This window comes from Cibotium barometz, chromosome 17 (genome assembly GCF_041138505.1).
Source record: "Cibotium barometz isolate CiBa-2024 chromosome 17, ASM4113850v1, whole genome shotgun sequence".
Lineage (NCBI taxonomy): Eukaryota > Viridiplantae > Streptophyta > Polypodiopsida > Cyatheales > Cibotiaceae > Cibotium > Cibotium barometz.
The window spans coordinates 45658011-45683113 of NC_141062.1; the positions used below are offsets into that span (position 1 = coordinate 45658011).

The 25103-nt window shown below is 45.2% G+C and overlaps 1 protein-coding gene across 2 annotated transcripts in view; it reads left to right on the plus strand.

The window, feature by feature from the left end:
• LOC147630065 (protein kinase family protein / protein phosphatase 2C (PP2C) family protein) overlaps nt 1-25103 on the plus strand; it is an 81960-nt gene that overhangs the window by 49335 nt on the left and 7522 nt on the right. For both annotated transcript variants that reach the window (XM_086811690.1, XM_086811691.1), the window contains 2 exons: nt 2043-2094; nt 2181-2700. In XM_086811690.1, coding sequence (XP_086667816.1) covers nt 2043-2094; nt 2181-2700 — 572 coding nt within the window. The remainder of the gene's footprint in view (nt 1-2042; nt 2095-2180; nt 2701-25103) is intronic.

The window sequence follows — 25103 nt, forward strand, 5'->3', positions numbered from 1 at the left end:
TGAAGAACATGCCTGGGTCTGCTCTGAAGCGAGCCAGTCGCTCCGCACCCTCTCTGTGAAACTGAGCTCTGATCTCTGTCATCTCTCTCTGGTATAGGCGTGGTGTCCGAAAGCCAGGTGTCCTCTGTCTCCTGCGGGCTCTGAGTGTCTCTGCTCTCTGGAGAGTAATTCCCTACCGTGTAGGGGCTGGGAGTGGGATGGATCTCTGAAAAAATGTAGTAATCTGTGTCTGTCGTCCCCCCTCTGGAGCTATCTGAGCCTGTAACGATGTCTCTCTGTGACGCTGTATGTCTAGAATGAATCTCCCCAGTATGCGCTGGTGTGCTGCCTCAAAGATCTGGCGTAGGGAATGTGGCTCTCTGAATAAAATGGGATATCTCTCTCTGATGGCTGTATATGCTCTGCATCTGCATACATAATGCTCCTCACTCTCCACCTCCTCTCTGCACAATCTGCATACCCTCTCCTCTCGGGGGATTTGTGCTGCTCTGCCAGTCTCGATCTCCAATCGATGTGATGAAACTCTAAGCTGACCAATAGCCACTCGGGAGCCGTGTGGTAAAAAGCCCTCCATGTATCTAGGCCTCTTTATAAATCCATCATCAGTGATACTCATGAAGTGATCTCTGTAGTATAGCATCTTCGGTGAAAGAGGCTGTGTAGGCGATATCCATGTCTCGTGTATAGAGCTGCCATAGGTCCTGTCTCAATACTCTGTTCCTCTCACTATGAGAGAGATGGATATGTGGTGCATCCCTGTCATACTGGAATGGTGGTAGATGATCCATGTCTACGCCATGCTGTGAGAACCAATGTGTGACCTGTGCATACCATGATCCTCTGTCTCCTGCCTCAGCCAACTGTCTAGATGCCTCAAAAGCTCTGTATGACAATCTGTCCTGTGGCATCTCTCTGAATCTGCCTAGCAGGCATATAGTCTGGAATATGGCCTCTACCATCAAGGAGGCGTAGCAAACTCTGCTCGGATAATGTCATGAGGTACTGACAGTTTGCTGCGTATCATGCGTGCCATGCCTGTGGTCGCTCTATCTGTGTCCACCAATGGGTAGCAAGGCCTGGTGCTCATACCGCTGCTCCATACATCAGTGCCGGTGTGACTAATGTGTCAAATAGCCACCCCTTCGTCCGGGGCTCCTGAAAATGCGCCTGGTGGCATTGTCTCTCCAGCATAGCCAATGCTGCGTATCCCCGTGTCAATCTAGCTCTGGCTGCTGAACCCATGGTGAAGCGTGTGGCTGCTGGAGAGAATGTAACCCCTAGGTACACGTATGATGTCACCACCTCCACCTGGCGTCCTGTGAGAGTGAATGTCAGCTGACTCTTGCCCTGTCTCGATGTATGAAAGACCATAACCTTGGTTTTCCCAAGGTTCACAGTAAGACCCCTATGTGTGCAGAAATCATCGAGTGCATGTAGATGCTGATGTAGACCTCCTGGAGACTCAGACACTAATACAGTATCATCAGCATAAAGCATGGCACGTTGGAAATCGGAGGCCCGGTCTGAGGTAACTCCTCTTGGGCGAGGTGGGTCTGGAGCAGCTTGCGGTGGGTCCACAAGATCCACTATATGGGTGTCCGCCACCTCTTGGGTACGGAATAAACTGGTGATGGTTGGTTGGCGAGGGAGGGGGTGTGAACAGCAGCGCAAACAGGGTATGCAGCAGCACATGGAACAGGGCATAGCAGGGTGGCCACCAATGCACAGTGCAAACTGGGGGGGCAGGGGCACGAAGGTGCTCACGCCATGAGAGAGAGAGAGAGAGGGGGTTTATCTAAGGTCTACTAGACCACATCAGAGAAAGGTGAATTGTAGAGAGGAGAGAGAGTTGACAGTGGCAAGTGAGAGAAACAAGTAATTGCACGTACAAGGTAGAGAGAGAGAGAGAGAGAGAGAGAGAGAGAGAGAGAGAGAGAGATTGTATTAACATCTTCAAAGGACCGAAGGGGTCTATGAGACCAAAAAGATGTTTAAGATTTTTTTTTAAAATAATTTGCCAACATCTTAGCATATGTTTGCAGTGAACTTGCAACAGGCGTGGTACCCTACACCGATCGGAGGACAGAAGCTCAGGTAGGCCTTTCTGCCGCATATGTTTGGATGCTCAACTGCGCTACTGCGTATTATACCTGATCCCTATTTTTACGTGTGTACTGCAGGCTCATACGGTACTGGAAATGAACTATACAGAGCAGCAGCTGACTGCAGCTATCACCTCAGGACTACGGCCTGTTCTTGCTGGCCCCGAATGTGGCATTCCATCTAAGCTATCATCCTTGATTGAGCGTTGCTGGAATGGTGATCCAACTGTGCGGCCGTCTTTCACTGAAGTCATAAAAGAGCTGCAAGAGATCCGTTCTAATTGGAACATGGAGAGTAATAGAAACATCAAAAGAGAGACCCTCGATTCCTCTGACACTTCTCTAAATCTGGGCAGTCAGATGTACAGTGCAGACTGGCCTAAACAAGTTACTTCTCATGAAGAGACGGTTTCCTCTGTGTTGGACCCAAGCTGGCTCAAGTTTTCAGATGGCAAGAGTGCGTACACCCCGACCTTATCCTGGGGTTTCTTTGCCACATGTGGGGGTAGAGAGACAATGGAAGATACTTGTTTTCTTCTTCCTCAGCTAGGGGGAGCAAGACAGGTTCATCTGTTTGGTGTTTTTGATGGGCATCGAGGTGAGAGTCTTGTCCAAATGAATGTCATGCTTAGCTGCATGATAGGTATGAGAATGCCTCTGGCACGAATGATTTTTTTTTTTGGGGGAAAATGTTTTGAAACAGTAGTAAATATACTTCTGTCCACACACCATAAGGACCTTCATACAGACCAGACATGTTTTACATAGCATATAAATCATTTCACAAGTTTTTCCAGCCAGCTCTATATAAACATTTAGAGCTTTGAACTATCAAGTTTTTGTGATAACTCTCATACCCTACACCTTGTGCTGCAAGCAGCTAGACACTGAAGCATACATATATATATATAATAGGATGAAGAGTCCCTCCCAAAAAGTAGTTTCCAGGCACAACTTCAAGCAGGCAGCCTGCAATGAGGAACAAGCCATCCATCTGGATTCCATGAATGTATGCTGTGACTGAAGGACAAAGACTTTACTGATATACCCATTTGTGCTTTTGGGTTTTACCACAACTGTACTTGTAGGACTTCAAATGAAGCTCCCCTGCCCTGTATCATGCACCATGAAGTTTAGCCAGGTGCATATACATGAAAAGATCCTATCATTAATCTTTCTGTTTGCCAAATAGAATGGTAAACCCCATTGAGGACCATCCATTAATCTGCACTGGAGATCTCATGTTTGCTTTACAGACAATTTTAAGATGATTAACATCCACCCCTTGAGAGTCATTCTCACCAAACATGAGGGCATTTATGGTAATCCATACCTCCCAAGGTAAGTATATGTGACCTTACGAAATTAAGTGTTACTCTCCTGAGTAGGGCCCAGGGGCTTGCCCAAGAGCGAGTGAGACCAAGTCATCCTACACCCAAAGAATTCCATAACCCATCTGCTAAAGATGACTTCATATCTCTGATTTCAAGGCATGCCAAGAATCTGCCACCCTGGTCTTGCACCTTCCTGAAGCCATATTCCTTGGACACCTTGGACACCTTCCTGAAGCCATATTCGTTTCCAATATCTTGAAACCCAATGGTAAGGCCCCCATAAGGACCCTTCAAAGGAACACCTTACATTTCTGAGGCAATGCAGCCTCCCAAACTGCCTTTCATCTCTGCAGGGCCAAACCTCTTCAAGCCACTCCAGTCTCCAGATTTTGTTCAAGTAACACAGATACCCTCTCCATTGACTACCTGTATCAGGTTTGTTAAGAGGTGTCCCACCTGCCCATTGCCAGTCCTTCATCCATGCATCCAGCCTGACAACATTATTGATTATGACATCTTGGGCTTTCTCCAGTGTTTGCTTGATCAGCTCCATGCCCCATTGCACATTACTTTCAACTGGTGTCCACCAAATGTGTAACCCCATAAGGGAATTGATAGTGGTTTTTTGTGACCCATCCCATTCAATAAGTTGAAACACCCCTTTCCAAGATTTTAAGAGAAAACTGCAGAAAGGGGAGCCTTTTCATGTTAGGGTCTGTAAGGAAAAGACCTTATCCATCCACGACATACCTTTTGAGCAACCATTAAGGACCCCCTGGGATCCATTGGCTATGTGGCCATTTGCTTGAGGATTAGAGTCCAAGTTTGCTCTTACAAATCAAAGCTTCCAAACTGTTTAGCAACCCTGGTCCTAGCATGAACCTATATATCTAGCACCCCCAGTCCCCCGTTTGCATACCTTGTTCCAGGCTAGCCAATGGGCAAGTCTTCGGTGTGCCCTTCCTTCCCACAGAAAGGCTTTAATGGGATATGTAGGGGCAAAAAATTGCACATTGGACGATAAAATGAAGTTAATAACTGACACTTTGGCATGAAAGGGAAACATAATGTTATTCCATTTCTTTACTTCCTACCAAGTACCTTGTCCAACACCCAATTGTTTATTGGGGATACTCTCACCCTCATGGGGAAATCCAGATGCCTAAACACGTCCTTTGTTAATTACCTGACATCCCCATCTTGAGATTTCAAAGCTGTTCTCTCAGTGAGTCTAATTGTTCTGGATTTAGCCAGGTTACATCTAGCCCCGAGGCATCATAATATGGCAAGAGTCTTCAAGTTCTCATTCCTGGAGAAACAATATAGAGATCTGCAAAATATTGAATCACCATCTGGCTACATTCCTGTAGAAAAACTCATAGTGGTAGTGCTAGGTGTGAACATGGGCTTATAAGGGGTACTTTTTACCTTCTATATTGAAGGGTTTTTTCCCCTGTTCACCCAGTGTGAAAGGACACCATATGGACGTCATTTATGCTAATATCATGCCTTGTACTTGTGGTTGTGTACACACAACCTTATCATTCTAATACATTCAGCATCATGTTGCTCTCCCATCCCTCTCCCTCTTTCTCTCTCTCTGCTCTTTTCTACCCCCATTTCCTGCACATTAGGGTTAAGCCTAACCCAACAGGCCCAAGAGTTCCCTTTTATCTCTTCTCCAATAAGTCTCCCCACTCCTTCACCTTCTGTTGTTGTGTCTTCCTCTCTACAGCTCTCAACTTCCCTACCTGTCTAATCAGCTTTTACATTCTGTCAGAAAACTTCTCCCAAGTGTTAGGATCCTCCTCCACCTTTTGTGCAAGCAAGCTGATGGCCTTGTTAGTCTCTTCCACAAACAATAGGGTGTTGTTAACTATCAACTTCTCAGGAAAGGCATGTGATCCTACTCCCCAACCCTTACGGGCTTCCCACTGGTACATAAGCATGCAATGATCAGATAATGTAGATCTTGTATCCAACCATACGCTCAAAAGTGTGAGGTATTCAGTTAGCCTCCCTCCCAAAGTAGACCCTGTCAATCCTGGAGGAGTTGTTAAGTTATTACAAGCTGAAGTATGTATGCTCCATAGATGAAGACCAGTCTCCAAGTTTCCACCCATCCACCAAGCCTTTATGAAGAGTTAGGGAGTTCCACTGTTGTTTTTCGAACCCCATCAGTATGGCAAACCCCAACAACCCCCCCCCCCCCCCCCCCCCCCCCCCCCCCCCCATCTATATGCTCCTCCACCTTAATAATATCGCCCATCAGAATCCAATGGTATTGTGCTCCAGCTCTGTCCAACCACCCCACAGCTCCTTTTGTTTTGCATTGTGCCATCCATTAATATTCACCATTTAGAGTCTTTGATCCTCCCACACTATCTCCACTATCATAGCCTTGCCATTAGGATGGTTAGCTACCAGAGTTCGTTCTAGAGACCTATGTAGTAAGGTCTGTTGGGATTTGGGGTTTAGGCCTGGAGCAACTTTTGCCTATAGTTGTGAGGACTTCTTAGTCGATTAGTGATTTAAGACATGATTAAAAAGACTTAACACTAAAAAGTAAGATGCTTAGAGCGGAAAGCTGTGTGTTGTTGCATTGAGACACAAGGCCTTGTTAAATAGGGCTTAAAGAGGTACAAATGAAGAGGCACATCCCTAATGAAAGGGTGTGACTCTTAAATGAAAAGTTATGTCCTTTGGACATAGAGATGTGGCCTTTAATCAATAGATGTGTCCCTTGATGATGACCCATGTGACAGGGTGTGACCCTTCACTGGTGTCCTTTCAATGAATAAGAGTAATTAGGGATAATTAAGGGTAGTTAAGAGAGATTAAGTCACAATCGTGATATTCCCTCACTTAAAATAAGATCCAGGGTTATATAAGCGATTGTTGTTGACGAAAGAACTCTTGAAGTAATTTTGGGTATTGTTGTAGATCTTCATCACTTTGCCAAGTTGAATCCAAATCATCCGAATCTTTCCATTGTACCAAGATTTCTGTAATAATCTTCTGTCAAGTTTCTTTCTGTCATACATCAAGAATCTTTTTTGGAATTAAGATCATATTCTCATCTTTAATCTCTGGAACATAATCGGAAATGTCTGGAATGGGAGAATCTCCTTGTATAAACTTCTTGATCCATGTTGTGAAAAGTCGGATGAATCTTTCCCCATGAAGGTGTTAACTCCAACTTATAACTCAAAGGAGAATTCTTCTTAATAATCCGAAAAGGACCATAGTAACGTGGTCGTAACTTTGGAAAAACCTATTTCACTGTTTTATATTGATGAGGAACCACGAACAAAAGAACCATATCACCTTCTTTGAACTCATCATGTCAGCGACGTCGGGTAGCTGCTTGTTGTTGGTATTGTTTTTGAACTCGAATCATCTGATCTTGAACTTGAAGAACATCATCTTGCATTTCTTGAACTAACTGATCCGCTAATGCCATCTTGTGTTGAAGAACAAAGTTTGATGGCACAACTAGTGTATGACCATAAGCGGCTTGAAAAGGACTCATGTCTTGCTGTGTGATGAGAATTATTGTAAGCAAATTCCATCGATGGTAGATAATCTTCCCAAGATGGTAGGCGAGACTGAATATAATTTCTCGGAAAAAAAAGACTTTGATTAACTCTTTTAGTTTGGCCATCTGTCTGTGGTGGATGATATGCTGAACTGAACAATAAATTTGTGCCAAGTGACTTGAAAAGTGAAGTCCAGAAATGTCCTGTAAACTTAGGATCTCAATCTGAAATAATGGACTTTGGAAACCCATATATCTTGAAAACATTCTGAAGAAATTGTTGGGTTTTATGCTGTGTATGCACCCAGAGGAGTGCTAGTGATCATCAGTAGATTACTGGGGCACTTTTTACTTCAGTTAGTGGAGGTTTTTTTCCCCAATTTAGCTTAGTTTCACTTATATTCAGTTTATAGGTGTTTTGGTCCACTCGGCACATTTTATGGCCGGACATGTGAACACATCTCTTTAGGTCACTATTAGGTGGCTATTGTACTACACTTTTTCATTAAGCATAATACACTGAAGTCGTGTTCTCTCTCTGTTAGCCTCCACGCCTGTTTGCAGCTTCTCCAAACCCTAACCCTAACACCCCTTCTGCCTTCATTTGGTATCAGAGCATTGAAGGCTTGCCATTGCTGTACACAGTCGCTTTCATAAACTGCCCGTACATCTGCCCATACACCTGTTCGCCGCCTGCAGCAATCGTACAGCTGCCGTACCTGTTCGCCGCCGTCAGCAGGAGTCGTGCATTCGGTACCTGCTTCGTACCTGTCAGCGCCGACTGTCATCTGCCTGCGCCAACTGTACAAGTCAGCGCCGACTGTACCTGAACACAGTCGACACAGCTCTGGTCGACTTTTACAGTACGGTACTCTGGTCGCCCTGCTCCGTACAGTCCTCTGTACACACCTGCGCACAGTGTTCCGTACCTGACCAGACAGTGTTCCGTACGTGACCAGTACCTGCCTACACTCGACTGTTTCTGTACCTATACTGTACCTGCAGAGTACCTGTTCGCACTGTTCAGTACAGTGCTCCGTCTGAGTACATCCACTGTACTTCAACCGTACCTGCAGTCTGCTCCGTACAGTAAACTGTACCTGCACAGTACAACAGTCAAGTCATTCACATTGCAGTCAACTTGTACCTGTTAACATCACACTGTGGTAAGCATTACAAGTTTTGAATACTGGGTATTTTTATTTTCTCTGTGAAAATCTACAGGCACTACAGGCAGACTTTCTAGCAAAGAAGTCTACAGGCTTTTTGCACAGTTTTGGGTGCAGTAAATTTGGGCATTTTTGGGGCATTTTGGCATTGTGTACGCCATTTTTGCTGCCCTACTCAGTCATTGGTGCATTGAGCTGCACATTCAGAGGATTGAGAGTGTAGGCATATTTGGGTGAACTGTATTCAGTGGAGTACAGTTGTTTTCAGGGTTCTTGCTATTGGGTTTTTTGATACACAGGTACAACATTGTGCGTAGGCATAATGGCAAATCAACAGCAGAGTGATGTATTCACGTATTTGTCTAAGGAAGACAAATTGGATGGCACGAACTACTCCTTGTGGAGTTTTATGCTGAAAAATGTGCTTGTGGCAAAAGGTCTTTGGGATTTTGTTAGTGGTGATGAACCACGTCCAGGTCCATTGGCTCCAGAGACTCCTCCCCAAGGGGATGCTCGTGGACGAGGACAACAGGTACAGGCTCCAGGGCAGCCATTGCCTGTTCAAAGAACAAATGCTCAAAAGACATGGGATGCCAGGGATGCACAAGCTTTGTCACTCATTGCATTGTCAGTACAGAGGTCCATTATACCTCATATTCGTTCAGCTGGCTCTTCACAGAATGCATGGGTGACTTTGGAGCAGATGTATGCTGCTCGTAATGAGGCTAGGTGGAAAATCAGAAAATGGATGAAGGAGATGATATGTCTAGCCACTTAAACAAGCTGCAGGATTTGAGAGAGCAACTCATCAATGTGGATGAGATTATTCCTAAGACACAGCTTGTGTCCACCATCTTGCACTCTTTGCCAAGATCTTACTTGGCTTTTCATACCTCTTTGAACCTCAGCATGAGGAATGCTGTTGAACCCCTCAAGTATCAGGAACTTGTTGCTCTCTTACTACAAGAGGAGCAAATGAGGAAGAATATGAATATGAACACAAATGCTGAACAAGCATTTACTACAGGTCAAAAGGGGAAAGGAAAAACTCAGCCAAAGAGTTCAAATCAAAATTCAGGTGATGGTGGTTCTTCACAGGATACCAAGAAAGGTGATGGACAGCCCAAGAAGAAGGGCAAATGTCATTACTGTAAGAAGCCAGGTCACTACATCACTGAATGTAGGAAGAGAATTGCCAAAGAGAAGTCAAAGGAAGCTGGGATGTCTGTTAATGATGCTTCTAAAGCTCCTCCAGAGACTGCTTCTTTTGTTGAGGACAGGGATTACTGTTTTTATACATGCAGCTATGATGCCTCTTGGTCTTCACAGGCACTCAGTATGACAGAGCATGCATGTACTTGGTATTTTGATAGTGGTGCCTCAAAGCATATCACATCTCGCAGGGATTTGTTTAGTCATGTTGGCCCTGCCCCTGTTGGCAAAACTGTTCAGTGTGCCAACAATGCTTCATATCCAGTTCGTGGCATTGGGGAGATTCAGCTCACAGCCATTGATGGCTCCATTCTCCACCTTACAGATGCCTTATATGTACCAGGGATAAAGAAGAATTTGTTGTCCATTTCTTCTTTAGCACATTGTGGTATGCAAGTCCACTTTGATGATGATAAATGCATGGTCAGAGACAAAGCTAATGCCTTGACCTTGATGCTTACTGGTACATTATGTCATGGACTTTATCAGTTGGATGCATTTCAGCCAGTGGATCAGTCTACTTATAATGCATTCACTCTTACTCCAGCTATGGTTGATGCGGAGTTATGGCATGCTCGCATGGGGCATGTAAATTTTGGTAGTCTTATGCTTATGCAGCGACATAACATGTTTACAGATCTACCTCTCATGGAGAAGCCTCCAGATCACATTTGTGAAGGATGTATTTTGGGAAAAATGCATAGGTTTTCCTTCCCACGTGATTAGGCTCTAAGAGCAACTGCAAAGTTATTGATGACTTCTCTCGTATATGCCGGGTCTATCCTTTGACACAGAAATCACAGGTATATGATGCATTTTTGGCCTTTGTAGCACTTGCTGAGATAGAGTCAGGATTCAAGGTCAAGACTCTCCGTTCTGACCGAGGGGGGGAATATATGTCACATATGCTGAATTCCTTTCTTGGGAGTAGAGGTATAAAACATCAGTATACTACTCCTTACACTCCACAGCAGAATGGGGTTGCAGAAAGGAAGAATCGGTCACTCATGGAGATGGCCAGATGTATGCTAAAGGCAAAAAGGCTACCACATATCTTTTGGGTGGAAGCTGTCATGTGTGCTTGTCATATTTTGAATCGATGTCCCACAAAGGCATTGGTATCCATTACTCCTTTTGAGGCTTGGCATGGCCGCAAGCCTTCTGTATCGCATTTTCGTATCTTTGGGTGTCTTGCATATGCACACATACCCAAAGAGTTGAGGAGGAAGCTGGATGATAAAGCCACGAAATGCATTTTTGTTGGGTATAGCCGTGAGAGCAAGGGCTACCGGTTATATAACCCACTATCCAGGAAGATATTCACTAGTCGGGATGTGATTTTTGATGAAAAATCAGAAATATCCATGGCTGGTTATGAGGCAAATCAGGCTGAAAATGATGTGTTTGAAGGTCTACTACCTATGGAGTTTCATTCCACAATTGGTGATCCAACTCATGAGGGTACAGGACAGCCAGCAAATGATGTAGGTGGTGCAGAAATTCAGCAGCAAAATGAGCCAGAAGCTGAACCAAATATGGGGCAGCAGGCACCACAGGTCAGACACATACCTAGATGGTATTTGAGGACATTACAGGACAGCCATTTAGAGGGTCCTCTTGCTGGTCGTACTCGTAGGGAGACACGGACCAATGAGCATGCACACATCATGGATTTGAATCTGGTTATGGCAGCCAGTTTACAGGATGATGATGAGCCTGATTCATTTGTGGATGCACGAGATAATGTGCATTGGAACAAATCCATGCAGGATGAGCTTGATTCTATTAAAAGGAATCAAACATGGGATTTGGTTGATCTGCCCAAAGGCAAGAAAGCAATTGGTACTAAATGGGTCTATAAGTTGAAAAGACATGCAGATGGATCCATTGAGAGGTACAAAGCCCGTCTAGTTGCAAAGGGCTATGCACAGAAGAAGGGCATTGATTATGAGGAGACATTTGCTCCTACATCCCGTATGTCGACACTTAGGTGTGTCATTGCATTGGCTGCACATCGTGGTTGGGTTGTTCACCAGTTGGACATAAAGACTGCATTCCTACATGGGGACCTCGAGGAGGAAGTTTATGTATTTCAGCCCATGGGTTTTGCAGAACATGGTCATGAGGGAAAAGTATGCAGGCTGAAAAAGGCCTTGTATGGTTTGAAACAAGCTCCACGAGCTTGGTATGCAAAAATAGATGCTTTCCTACTCACTCAGGGATTTGTGAACAGTACATCAGAAGCCACTCTGTATGTAAAGAAAGAAGAGACAGATCTTCTGGTCATCAGTCTTTATGTGGATGATCTCTTGCTCATGGGATCAAATGATGACAAAATTACAGCTTTTAAAGAGATACTGCAACAGACATTTGACATGTCTGACTTGGGGCTTGTACATTACTATTTGGGCATACAGTTTGTGCAGGATAACAGAGGCATTGGGTTGTTGCAATCACGGTATGTTGCTAAACTTCTAGAGAAGTTTAAATTTCAGGATTGCAAGCCTATTAGTACTCCTATGGAGCCTGGGATGAAACTGTCACTACAAGATGACAGTATTTCCTTTGATGCCACTACATACGCTCAGGCTGTTGGGTGCCTTATTTACTTGTGTAATACCAGGCCCGATATTCAGTACGCAGTCTCTCAATTGAGCAGATTCATGCACAGCCCGCGGTTGTCACATTGGCAAGCTGTGAAGCGTGTATTCCGTTATTTGCAGGGTACCTTGTCTCTTGGATTGCTTTATCCTGAGGGGGGTGACATGCAGTTATACGCTTACAGTGATTCAGATTGGGCTGGTGATTTTGATACCAGACATTCCACTAGTGGAAATTGTTTCTTTCTTGGCTCTTCATGCATTTCTTGGCTAAGCAAGAAACAGACCACAGTGGCCACTTCGTCTTGTGAGGCAGAGTACAGAGCAGCCTACACTACTACTGTTGAGTGTGTTTGGTTGCGTCGTCTCATGACTGATATGGATATTTCAGTGGAGGAGCCTACACCTATCTATAGTGATAGTCAGAGTGCCATTGCTGTGGCCAGGAATCCTATGTTTCATGCTCGCACGAAACACATTGAGATTCACTATCATTTTGTTCGGGAGAGACTCCAGGCAAGAGATATCAGTCTGATCTACTGTCCTACGGATCAGAATGTGGCAGACATCTTCACCAAGGCATTACCACGTCCGAAATTTGAAGCATTCCGCACTGCTTTGAATTTGTTTCCTTTTGGTGGATGATGTACAGTGATCACATATCACTCCAGGGGGGTTTGTTGGGTTTTATGCTATGTATGCACCCAGAGGAGTGCTAGTGATCATCAGTAGATTACTGGGGCACTTTTTACTTCAGTTAGTGGAGGTTTTTTCCCCCAGTTTAGCTTAGTTTCACTTATATTCAGTTTATAGGTGTTTTGGTCCACCCGGCACATTTTATGGCCGGACATGTGAACACATCTCTTTAGGTCACTATTATGTGGCTATTGTACTACACTTTTTCATTAAGCATAATACACTGAAGTCGTGTTCTCTCTTCGTTAGCCTCCACGCCTGTTTGCAGCTTCTCCAAACCCTAACCCTAACACCCCTTCTGCCTTCATTAATAGTGAAGGAATATCCGGAGGTTGAGCTGTCTTCTTGCATGGTATAAAATGTGCCATTTTGGACAATTTGTTGACCACCACCATTATTTGTGTATTATCTTTTGAAGAACGAGGTAAAGATGTAATGAAATTCATACTGATACTTTCCCAACGTTCATTTGATATGGGAAGTGGTTGAAGAAGATCAGTTGGAGCTTGTCTATTTGCTTTTATTTGTTGACAAGAGAGACATGTTGTAACAAACTTTATAACATCTTGCTTCATTTGAGGCCAATAATAAGAAGTTGTCAGCAACCGATAAGTCTTGTTGAATCTGAGAAAGATTAAGTTGATGAATGCACAAGGTCGTAGTAGCAAAAATGCCAAGCGACATGGATTGAGTATTCGATTGGTAAAGGATGCTGGCGAATGACCGTGTAAACTCCCCGAACCCTGCCTGCGCCCCTGTGCCTGTGTCGCCTCTATGCCCCTTCCTTCCTCCGCCTCCCTCTGTCCTTCTCCGCCTTTGTGCCTACATCACCCATTCCTTCCTCCGCCTCCCTTCTGTCCTTTCGCCCCTGCCTCTGTCCGCCATCATTCCTCCGCCTCATCCCTCTGTGCAACGAACATCTCCTCCGCCTCCCATCATTCATCCTCCCCTGCCCCTTTCTCCCCTTCATTCCTCCGCCTCATCCCTCTGCGCAGCTCATTCCTTCGCCTGTGTTTCCAGCTTCCCGTTCTTTTCTTTTTTCTTTTTCCCTTTTTTTTTCTTTTTTTCTTTTTTTTTCTTTTTCTTTTTTTCTTTTTTTGTTTTTTTCTCTTTTTGTTTTTTTGTTTTTTTCTTTTTTTTCTTTTGTCTTTTTGTTTTTTTTCACTCCCTCCCTCCCTTTCTTTCGCCTCCTTGCCTGCCTCTTCTCCTTGGTTCGGATTGCTCCTCATCCGGGTTCAAGTCGGCCTTCTTTTTACACAGCAAGACATGAGTCCTTTTCAAGCCGCTTAATGGTCATACACTAGTTGTGCCATCAAACTTTGTTCTTCAACACAAGATGGCATTAGCGGATTAGTTAGTTCAAGAAATGCAAGATGTTCTTCTTCAAGTTCAAGATCAGATGATTGGAGTTCAGAAACAATACCAACAAGCAGCTACCCGAAATCGTTGACATGATGAATTCAAAGAAGGTGATATGGTTCTTTTGTTCATGGCTCCTCATTGATATAAAACAGTGAAATAGGTTTTTCCAAAGTTATGGTTAGGCAAGGAGTTGCTCGGCAGTGTTGTCTTCAGGATTTGCCACTTTCACACTTTGTCCCTCCGGCACAGAGGCTAGACAGTTCTTGGGAGATTATTGCTAGCATCTTAGCCTAGAATATCTGGAAGGCTAGATGCACTGAGGCCATTGAGGGTACTCCCGTTCTTGTTTCTCAGTGTCTTTACAAGATTTGGAGTGATATTATTCACACCATTATGGCTACCTGGGCCAGAATCCATGGATCTTCGAGGGCTACGGAGAGGAAGCGCGCCCAGCTTATGAGAGAGTGAGACATTGGTATCTTTTTCACATCCTCTCATTCGGGACCCTATTAGCAGCACAGGGCTCCTGATTAGTTGAGATCTCCACCTTGCTTGGTGTGAAATCTCCATTTTGTAAAATTTTTCATACTTAATAGAAGTCTCCTTTTTGAAAAAAAAAAGAAGTCTTGTTGATACCAGGATGAGCTGCACAAGGAACCTCATGATGTTCTTTCACCAAGAGTTTACGCATACTTGTGTTATGAGGAACACAAATGCGATCTTGATAATATAATAATCCATCGATGAGAGCATGAGCTCCATAAATCTTCAAAGGAGGAGGAGTAGACTGTGAAGTCGTAATCACTCGAAAAGCATTTGCAAAATCTTGATCGTCTGCATAATAATCCACAAAAGTTGCTGGAATGTCGATTTGAAAATTGCCATTGCTAAGGCCTGAGGCATTCTGCTAAGAGCATCAGCAACCACATTAGAAAGACCAAGAACATATTCAATAGCCATGTGGAAGTTTGCCAAATACTACACCCATCTGCCTTGTCATGCATTCATAACTGGTTGAGTGAAGATATACTTCAAGGAATGATGATCTGTCTTCACAACAAAATCTGCTCCTAGAAAATCACGAACTTGTCGAGAAATGGTCGAAAGACCATTCATGAGACTCATAAAAGTTACCGGGGCATTGGTTAACTCGAAAGCCATGACCAAATACTCATAATGTCCATACTTCGTGCGAAAGACAGTCTTGTGCTCATCACCTTCACGAATACGTATCTGATGATATCCGGACTTGATATCAATCTTGGAAAATACTTTGGCATGAAGCAATTGATCAAATAATTCATCAATCTGAGGAAGAGGATATTTATTCTTGATGGTCAGTTTGTTGAGGGCACGATAATCAATGCAAAGTCGCATTGACTTATCTTTCTTTTTCACGAGCAAAACTAGTGCACCAAAAGGACACTTACTAGAACGAATATGACCTTTGTCCAAGAGTTCCGTTAACTGGCGTTGAATTTCTTGTGATTCAGTAAAAGAGACTTGATATGGACCACGAGTCGATGGTGAACTGCAAGGAAGTAAATCAATTGGATGATCCTCCAAGCGTTGAGGAGACAAAACTGGAGGTAGTTCTGCAGGAAACAAATCCAAATGTGGGGCAAAGAAGGGTTGAGCCAAATATCCCACTTTGGAATTATGGTCAGGCGTCATCTCCTTTGCAATGAAAACCATTAAGAGTGTCGAAGAGCAACCGGCCTTTCGAACCCATCGCTTCGCCTGTAATGCGGACAAGGTTGGTGTGGAGGGTTGATCGCGAACACCTTGGAGATCGATGTCTATACCATCTTAACAAACTGTAAAGTGTGGCTGTGGAAACTGATGAGAGGGTCGTACTGATATAGCCATTGTTGACCCAAGATCATATCGTATCGGGACAAAGGCATAACCTCAAAATCCATCTTATCGTGATGTTGGTGATGCGAAAGGAAAAGTCAAGGAGCCATAGTGTTGCATTTAAATCCTGATCCATCTGCCAACTCAATCTCATAAGCGTGGGTACTGTGAGTGGTGGGGATCTTCAATCGTTGCATCATAGCCGTGCCACAAAATTGTAAGAACATCCACTGTCAATTAGGATAGTAATGGGACAACCAGAAAATGAGTCAATTAGTGTCAACACTTGAGTAGACACAGAGGCTGGAATTGTAGAGGCAGACTGTGTTTTAGCCACTGAGGTAATGATGCAAGCTTGTGCATGCTGGGATATGACCATAACACGCTTGCTTTTAGAAGTATCTGAAGACCGAACCTGAGAATTGTCTTCGGAGGTGGAAGGTTTCACATTGGAATTCTGACGATTACTGGGTCATTTAGGACATTCGACCATCTGTGGTTTCCAAAACAAATGGTGCATAGACCTGTCTTCTGTTGGCGTGTAGAGCAGGGGACTGCTTCGGGTTACTAGATTGGTCACGTCCTGAGTCACGTCCACGATCTGATCCTCATGGTTGATAAGACTGCTGACGCCATGGTTGGTTCAAGACTGCTCCAATGCAATCTCATCATGTTCAATCACAAAAAGGTCTAGAATAACCAACACCGGTCCTTTGCTAGCATAAAGTCTCGATGCTTCAAAAGGGTTCTGTTTCAGCTTTGGTCCACAAAGATTCCACGGCTTTATTTGTCGAAACATGCAATGGGCTAAGCACCATTGCAAACCATTTATCAAACTTCTTGTTATGATGTCAATCTGATAATCTTCCGATCTCTCTGGCTTCTTTGCCTTCCTTTTCGGAAATTGCATCTGAGGAAATTGCATCTGAGAGAGCAGGCCTAGGAATAACCTCCCTATTTCCTCCATGAGAAATAGACCAGATAGCTCTAGATCCTTCTCCAATGGTGACTCCTTTGGCTTGAAGATAGGCTCTTGGCTTCGGTGGCTCGATCCTTGATGAAATCTTCAAACATTTGAACCATTCTTTGGTCTTGTTCCCTCTTGGTTCTCCAAGCAAGGACTTCTTCGTCTCTAAGAAATCGCCTGAATTGCTGGAAGTCGTGGTACTCTTCTGATGACCCTAGTTTCCATCCTGAAGTCCTAGATCAGCTTCATAGTTGTTCCCTTCATTAGGCTCTTTGTATCCCTCTATTCTTGCCATGGTTCTGTCACCCCAAGAAAGTTTCTTCAAGAGAAATCCTGCTCTGATACCACTGTAAGCCCAGTGGGGCGTGCAGTGACAGACTCAACCACGTGTCTAAGAGATAAAGATATATATATATATATATATATATATATATATATATATATATATATATATATATATATATATATAGAGAGAGAGAGAGAGAGAGAGAGAGAGAGAGAGAGAGAGAGAGAGGACAGAAAGAAGGGAATAGGGATCTTGCACAGTACACCACACTGAGCGGGGAATAGGCCTTGCCCCCTTTCATGAATTCATTCAAGAACAATCCACGGGCACGCTGGCCAGGATCAATACAATCAATGAATACAAAACAATCAGATATGCCAATGTAGGATATCCAAGTCGATGTCGATGTCGAGGCACAAGATCTCTAATGCCAAGCACACCACAGGAATGACCCACAAGTATCTCTCACTGGGCTAGTATCAGATCTAATATCCAAATCCAAGTCCAAGTTTCAATCCAATGTCCAAGTTTCAATCCAATGTCCAAGTCCAAGTTCATATCCAGTCCAAGTCCAAGTTCTAGTTCCAATCCAAGTTCTAGTCTAAGTTCCAGTTTCAATCCAAGTTCTAGTCCAATCCAATGATCAAGTCCAAGTTCTAGTTCCAATCCAATGATCAAGTCCAAATCCAAGTCCAAGTCCAGATCCAAGTCCAAGAGTCACTCGCTCATCTCATGAGTAATCTCCACAACTCCTAAAGCCTTGTCAATGAAGAAAACCATGGAAAAGCTTTTTTTGGCAAGAAAACTGATATAAAACTTGTTTTAATGGTTTTCGGGCGATAAAAACCTCCAAAAGGCAATTTTTAGGGTTTAGGAGCAGTTTTAGGATTTCTAAATTTCCAGTCTGTACGTGTCCGTGCAGTTCCGTACGGATGTACGGAACCGTACAGTCGTATGAACAGATGATGCATTGCACTCGATGAAGGGCTCTGATATCAATGGGCAAAAATTCCATGATTTGGTTCATGATCAAGTAGATGATGGAGAAGAGGATCTCTGTCACGACCCTATGTTTTCTCTGGACAGTATGCAAGTGTGCACGGGGACATGGTGGACAATGTGAATGGCATCAGATTGGAGTTAAAAAGGAAACCCATGTGTGGACAACCCCAGGTGTGAAGGGGGCAAAGAGATTTTAACTCAAAAGGTTTTAAGTACCTTTAAAAACTTTATAATGCCCTTTATGAAAGTAAACGTGGCCCATATGCTATTTTTGGGGCCACGTGTGTGCTTTTTCAAAAGGGGGGCTGGCGGGCAGAAAGGGGGGCGCCTATCTTCTGATGTAGTGGTGCTTTTCCGCTAAGGAAGGCTGCTCAGCTGGTTACACAGGCAGCCAGCGCTGAGTTACTGGCGGGCTGCTCTGAATCATGGGGAGGCGCAGCTGAATATCAGTCCACGCCTGTTTTTTTTTGGAAGAGTTCATGGGCTGGCTGCTGTGCTACAGAGAACAGTATGCCAGACGCCAGGAGGGCTGGACTGCAGGCGCACAGGGCTGAAACAGGGGACTGGGCTGCAGCTCTCTCTCTCTCTAGAGATTGAGACTGGCAGATTCAGAGGAGTACCAGCTGAGGCCAGGATTTGTCAGCTGTGCCAGATGGAGCCAGAAACAGAGTTACGTTACATATGTCACTGTCCGGTATATTATGAGATACGAGGCCGTTTTCACTGCCTGTTCAGAGAGGGCTTTGGACCACTTTCTAGAGTCATGAGATACCAGGATCAGAGATGCCTTGGATTGTACTTGCTAGAGCTGCGTAGACATAGAGAGGGTCTCCTGAGAGGGAGGGGATCAGAGAGGGAGAGACACCTACAGAGGCAGATTACAGACTTCTTTCGACCAGAGATTGAGCAGTCAGGTCAGCAGGCATTGCAGCTAGCCCCAGAGTATAGCCGCACCAGAGGTACACTGATTGATCGGGCTATAGAGCTGGGGCGGTCCAGGCGCCCCAAGATGAGAGGTCCATCTCGACACCGGCGGAGACTACAACAGAGGATCAGGACCATACTAGCACGGCATGGGAGACGTCCAGTCAAAGTACTCACCATGGAGGACATTGAGGATATCCGCCATCGACCGATGAGAGACATCTTTGGATAGTGATGTGTATGATGCTTACCTTTGTTGCTGGAGTTTTCCTCCCACATGTTATCCATTAGGAGCTCCTGGTACCGTACTTTTCCTCATAGTTGTTTCAGTTTCAGTTAGTTGTTTAATTGTTTTTAGCTTTCCTTACACAGACATTGTATCAGATCCACCAATTGTTGTAACCTTTTTGGTCTCATAGGTCATTTTGGCCTTTTGAAGACGTTAATATATCATTTCATTTCATTTCTCTCTCTCTCTCTCTCTCTCTCTCTCTCTCTCTCTCTCTCTCTCTCTCTCGTGAGAAGCGGACAGGTTTGCAGGGAGGGCTGGACGGGCAGATGCAGCAGAGTTACGTGTTTTTCTCTTTGGAGGGCTGTCGGGCTGCAGGAAGCGCACAGCCGATCTCTCTCTCTCTCTTCGCAAGTCTGGGGGAGGTTCTGGAGACTGAAGACAGGTCTCTCTCTTTCTCTCTCTCGTTTTTTCTGAGAGAAAACAGGGGGCTGGCAGGCTGCTTTTTGGCGCTTTTCTTTGTGTGCAAAAGCTGAGGGCTGAACAGTAGGAGGAGGGCTGAAGCTGTGGCACATGCTCCTTTCTCTCTCTCTCTCTCTCGCTTGGTGCACAAGAGGGCTGGACTGCAGGCGCTCAGGGCTGCGTGCTCTTCTCCTGGGTGGCTAGGGGGCTGGTTTCTCTGGACATAAAGGCGGACAGGGACTGGTTTTTCATGAACATAGACATCATGTGCGTTCAACTGATGGAACTTTCAGCTTCTCTTTGCTTTGGTTTGGGACTGTTTTGGAAAGGGTTTATGGACTGTTTCGTGGCCGTGCATGTGGCTATGAACATGAGCAATGCTCGGGACTGTTTTGAGATCAGTTTGAGGACTGTTTATGGGCTGTTTTTGTTTGGTAGCAAATTCAGCTATGTGCTTGGGTTTCCGGCTGCAAGTACAGGTCAATTGAAAGTGTTTCTTGGCATGGGAGTGATGCAAGCTCGCATGGTTGCATGCTCATGGAGCAGATTGTTTTCTTCTTGCTAGAAAGGAACAAAGGGACCTACAGTTATGGGCATCTCTATGTTTCCAGATGTTTCATGAGGGAACAGGTAACTAGATGTACGCCGTTGGTTGCACGCACTGTTGTTGAATGGTGTTGTGAATGGTTCTGTATGAAAACAGGACAAAAGTTTCACAGGGAAACAGGCCTAAGGGTTTCATGTGGAAAAAGGTCATAGGTTTCTCGAGGAAACATGTATTTGGGTTTCTCCAGGAGATAGGTCACATTCAGGCAAAAGGTACAGGAATGGACACATGTTTAGTACAGCCTTGCTAGTGATTGGGCAGGGGACAGGGAATCCATGACAGAGATGGATAGTACCCTTGGAAGGTAGAGAGGGTTGGTACAGGTGTGTTGACCTATATGGTATGTTGTGCTGTGATGCGAGTTCTCTTTTGAGAGACAGTTTGGGAGTCTGTGTTGTGATCGGAAGCATTGGATGTGTTAGGGTGTGATGTTGTTCATAGGGTGAGAGGCTATGGATGGTTGTGGCAACCCTGATCATGGGAGAAAGCTTCTGTATGCAGGACTCAATGTGTGAGAGTCTTTTGATGTGAACAATGGCTGGACTTGTTTGTGGATGCCGAGTGGATATGAAGCCATGATGCAGGGTCTTTGCAGGCCTCAGGAGTTCTACTGTGACGGTTGAGTTCCCAACCTTATTGTAATCAAAGCTCTTATAATCAATTAAAGAAATACCGCAAGGGGTTCCACTGCGTTTTGGGGCGAATCGGTGTCTGTGTACTGTTTGCAGGAGCACTCTAGCTCCCCTTGTTTGTTTTCCTTTTCTAGGTCCGAAATGGTGTTGAAGTGTTATATGTGCGAGTGTTTGTTTCACCGCCCATTAGATTTCTGAAGGCCGGTTTCATGGTTTCGTTGCCGAGACATTGTCGACTTTGTCAAGTAGGCGAGCCGAGTGTTGCTTTGGTAGGGATAATCACCTACTTTTCCAAGGGGGTGAGCTTGTGGTTGTCTGATGAGAGTCGCATCAAAAGCTTCAACATGTGGAAAGTGAAAAGGAAGTGCAGGAGGCAGTGCAGGATTGTGTGTCTTTGCCTATATGAGGTGAAGAGCAAGAGCTGAGGATGAAGCTCAGGAGAAAAGACACCAAGGACAAGAAGTAGTCAGCCAAGAACAAGAAGCAGTTGAAGTGTTATGGTGCAAAACATGGGTTGAAGGCTATGGCTTTCGACAGTTTGTCACTGGTCGTATCTTCATAGGGGCTTCATGGGTTCGGAAGACAGCTTCTTTCTATGTTTAGCAGCGGTGATCTACTATGCTTCATCGGGGACTTGTGCTTACCACTTGGGTGGAGTGCAAGCAGGTTTTGGGTGTCTGAGGATGTATCAGATGAGGCTTAGATGGAAGCTGAGGAACTTGATGAGGTTCTTATTCCCGAGCAGATACTGGCACATAAGGAAAGAAAGGTACAGGGTAAAGTTTCCCGTCGCTATCCTGTGAAGTTCAAGAGCTGTTCACTGATGGATGCGAAGTGGATGGAGGAGGGTGACTTAGCAGATTCACCTCAGGAATTGCAGCTTTATCTTGATGCCTTTGAGTTGAAGTCGACTCTTGTTATGGCTCATTCAGGTCCAGCAGAGCATAGGTCTGGAGCATTGCCTGATGCTCAAGAGGGGGGTAGCACCTCTGCTCCCTTGTTACAGACAGGCTCAGTTGTTATCTAGGAGTCGCTTGGTGACATCTTTGTATTCACTCGAAGGTACTGGAGGCTGACAGTACATCTGCTTATGGGACTTCTATGATCTTGTGTTCTAGACACATGAGATGGTGGTTGAGTATGGTTCATAGTCGCGCGCACCTTGAACTATAACTGCAACTATGGATAACTCTATGGAGGGCATAAGTCTTGCGAGCAGTCCTAGAGTTGGTTTGGTTCATGGATATATGGATTGAACTCTATTTGTGCATATGCATACACTTTTTGAGGTATTATTGTATTCTGGTGCCATTGGATCCTGGTACGATTGAGAATACATTGGGTAATACTCTGGATTGTTTCGTGTGATGCATGTATATTGGTATGATACATCAAGTACTTTATTATGTTCATGGATGCACCACTGGGTGTGACTCCTGCGGGATGGCCATGAGACATATGTGGGAAGTACTTAGTGGATGTATTGTTTGGATGCATTGAGTGCTTTCATATGCTCATGTTGTACCACCAGTCGTGGGTCCTACGAGATGCCCATGGGTGTAAGGCTTGTGAGCAGCCTTGAGACTGTTACTCTAGAGTAGGTAGAGCATTTTGAGGAGCATATGCATATATGTGTCATGCATATGTGTCTCATATGTAGAATGATACATGGTTTTGTTTTTGGCTACACAGTGGGTTAGGAGGTCAGTACCCACCTTTACATATGGTCAGGAGACAATGGAGTATACAGATGCATATACTTACCTTGGTGTGGTTTTTAGTGGCCCACTATTTTCCTTGAGGAGAGCAGCGGAGACCAGATTAACCAGAGCTTATGCAGCATTGGGGAGACTAGAGAGGATGTGTTCGCAGGTTCAGTTTCAGGAACCTCGAACAAAGCTCTGGCTCTTTGACACTTTGGTCACTTCAGCCATGCTGTATGGAGTGGAGATATGGGGACCCTCAGTGGATCACCATAGCCGAGCTGGTAGCACTGATGGATGGAGACGTATGGAGAGGCCCTTGGTTTCTATGATTTTGCGGATGATTAGGGCCACATGATATTATCCGTGCAGAGATGGCTGCCCCCCCATTGGTAGTAGAGGCACTCACTCGATCAGTCTCCTTTATACATAGCACTTGGGCTCTCCCTAGAGACAGATATGCTCGCTTAGCCCTGGAGTCTTCACAACAGTTGGCATCATAGGGAGACGGATCATGTTGGTATGCACAGTTGACAGCTTGGTTCCAGCTGCATGGCTTTAGTATGGACAGGCTACCTCCATTTCAGTACTCCCTGGATGCACCCTCCCTCTCTCTCACACGGGCAGAGATTACCAGACTTATCAGGCAGGACTTGATTCAGCTGGACACTAGGAGGACGTGGATATAGCCGACACACGAGCTTGGTACGAAGATGGCTTTCTATAGAGATCATCTTCTCCAGCTCACGGAGGATGCATGAGACATGGACAGCACCAAAGAGCCCACTACCACCGAAGGTGCTGTATGACAGAGACCACTTTATGAGCATCTCAGGGGATGGGTTTATACAGCGACTGCGGTATATGGATGTATACATGCCACATAGCTCTCGCGTTGCTATTGGACAGCTACGAGTCTCATCACATCAGCTAGAGATAGAGGCTGGGAGAGCGGCACGGGTTCCCAGAGCCAAGCGGATATGCAGATTGTGCCGCGAGGAGGTGGAGACTGAGGATCACTTTGTATGTAGATGTAGAGCCCACCAGGGGGTCAGAGATAGTTATGCAGGATTGTTTGGAGCACTCTTCACTACATCAGTTGATGGAGGCCTCGGACCAGACAGCTTGGCAAACTACTACTAGAGCTTCATAGTTCTCGAGAGAGACTCCTCCAGACACCCGCTCCCACTAGGGGTGGGAGACAATCCCAACTCACAGATTTCTTCCAGAGAGCTATGCCAGTGCTAGCTGATGTACCACGTGGGGTGACTGCACAGAGAGCAGACGAATTGAGAGCCAGGAGGAGACCTAGACAGACTGGACACAGAGCGCCCCGCGCCCGACTCTGTCACCGAGAGATAGCAGCTATCCGGATGAGACACCAGATGGAGACACAGGAGAGGCTAGCTCGCTTTCATTCAGACTCAGGGTACATGTTCACGCCACTCACAGCCCCAGCATCGGCGATGTATGATATCTTATATCCCTCTTATGGCACTGGATGGAGTTAGACATAGATCTGCATAGCATGCTTGTACTACCCCTTCAGCATATAGAGATGCATCTTGCCTTAGCACTCCATCCACATCCCCACCCCCCTTTATATTGTTTGTATATGGGCTCCACTGATCCATGATGATTCACAGTTGTATCCAGACACATGCACACTTTTTCTTTTCTTTCTTTTCCTTTTCTTCCAATTACCGGAAGAACACAGTTGTATTATTTTTTGTCTCATAGGCCGACTTTGGCCTCTCGTAGATGTTAATATATCTTTCTTTCTTTCTTTCTTTCTCTCTCTCTCTCTCTCTGGTGAGAAGCGGACAAGTTTGCAGGGAGGGCTGGACAGGCAGATGCAGCAGAGTTACGTGTTTTTCTCTTTGGAGGGCTGTCGGGCTGCAGGAAGCGCACAGCCGATCTCTCTCTTTCTTCGCAAGTCTGGGGGAGGTTCTGGAGACTGAAGACAGGTCTCTCTCTTTCTCTCTCTTGTTTTTTTTGAGAGAAAATAGGGGGCTGGCAGGCTGCTTTTGGGCACTTTTCTTTGTGTGCAAAAGCTGAGGGCTGAACAGTAGGAGGAGGGCTGAAGCTGCGGCACATGCTCCTTTCTCTCTCTCTCTCTCGCTTGGTGCAGAGGAGGGCTGGACCGCAGGCGCTCAGGGCTGTGCGCTCTTCTCTTGGGCGGCCAGGGGGCTGGTTTCTCTGGACATAAACGCGGATAGGGGCTGGTTTTTCATGAACATAGACATCATGTCGATGGCGTTCAACTGATGGAACTTTCAGCTTCTCTTTGCTTTGGTTCAGGACTGTTTTGGAAAGGGTTTATGGACTGTTTCGTGGCAGTGCATGTGGCTATGAACATGAGCAATGCTCGGGACTGTTTTGAGATCAGTTTGAGGACTGTTTATGGGCTGTTTTTGTTTG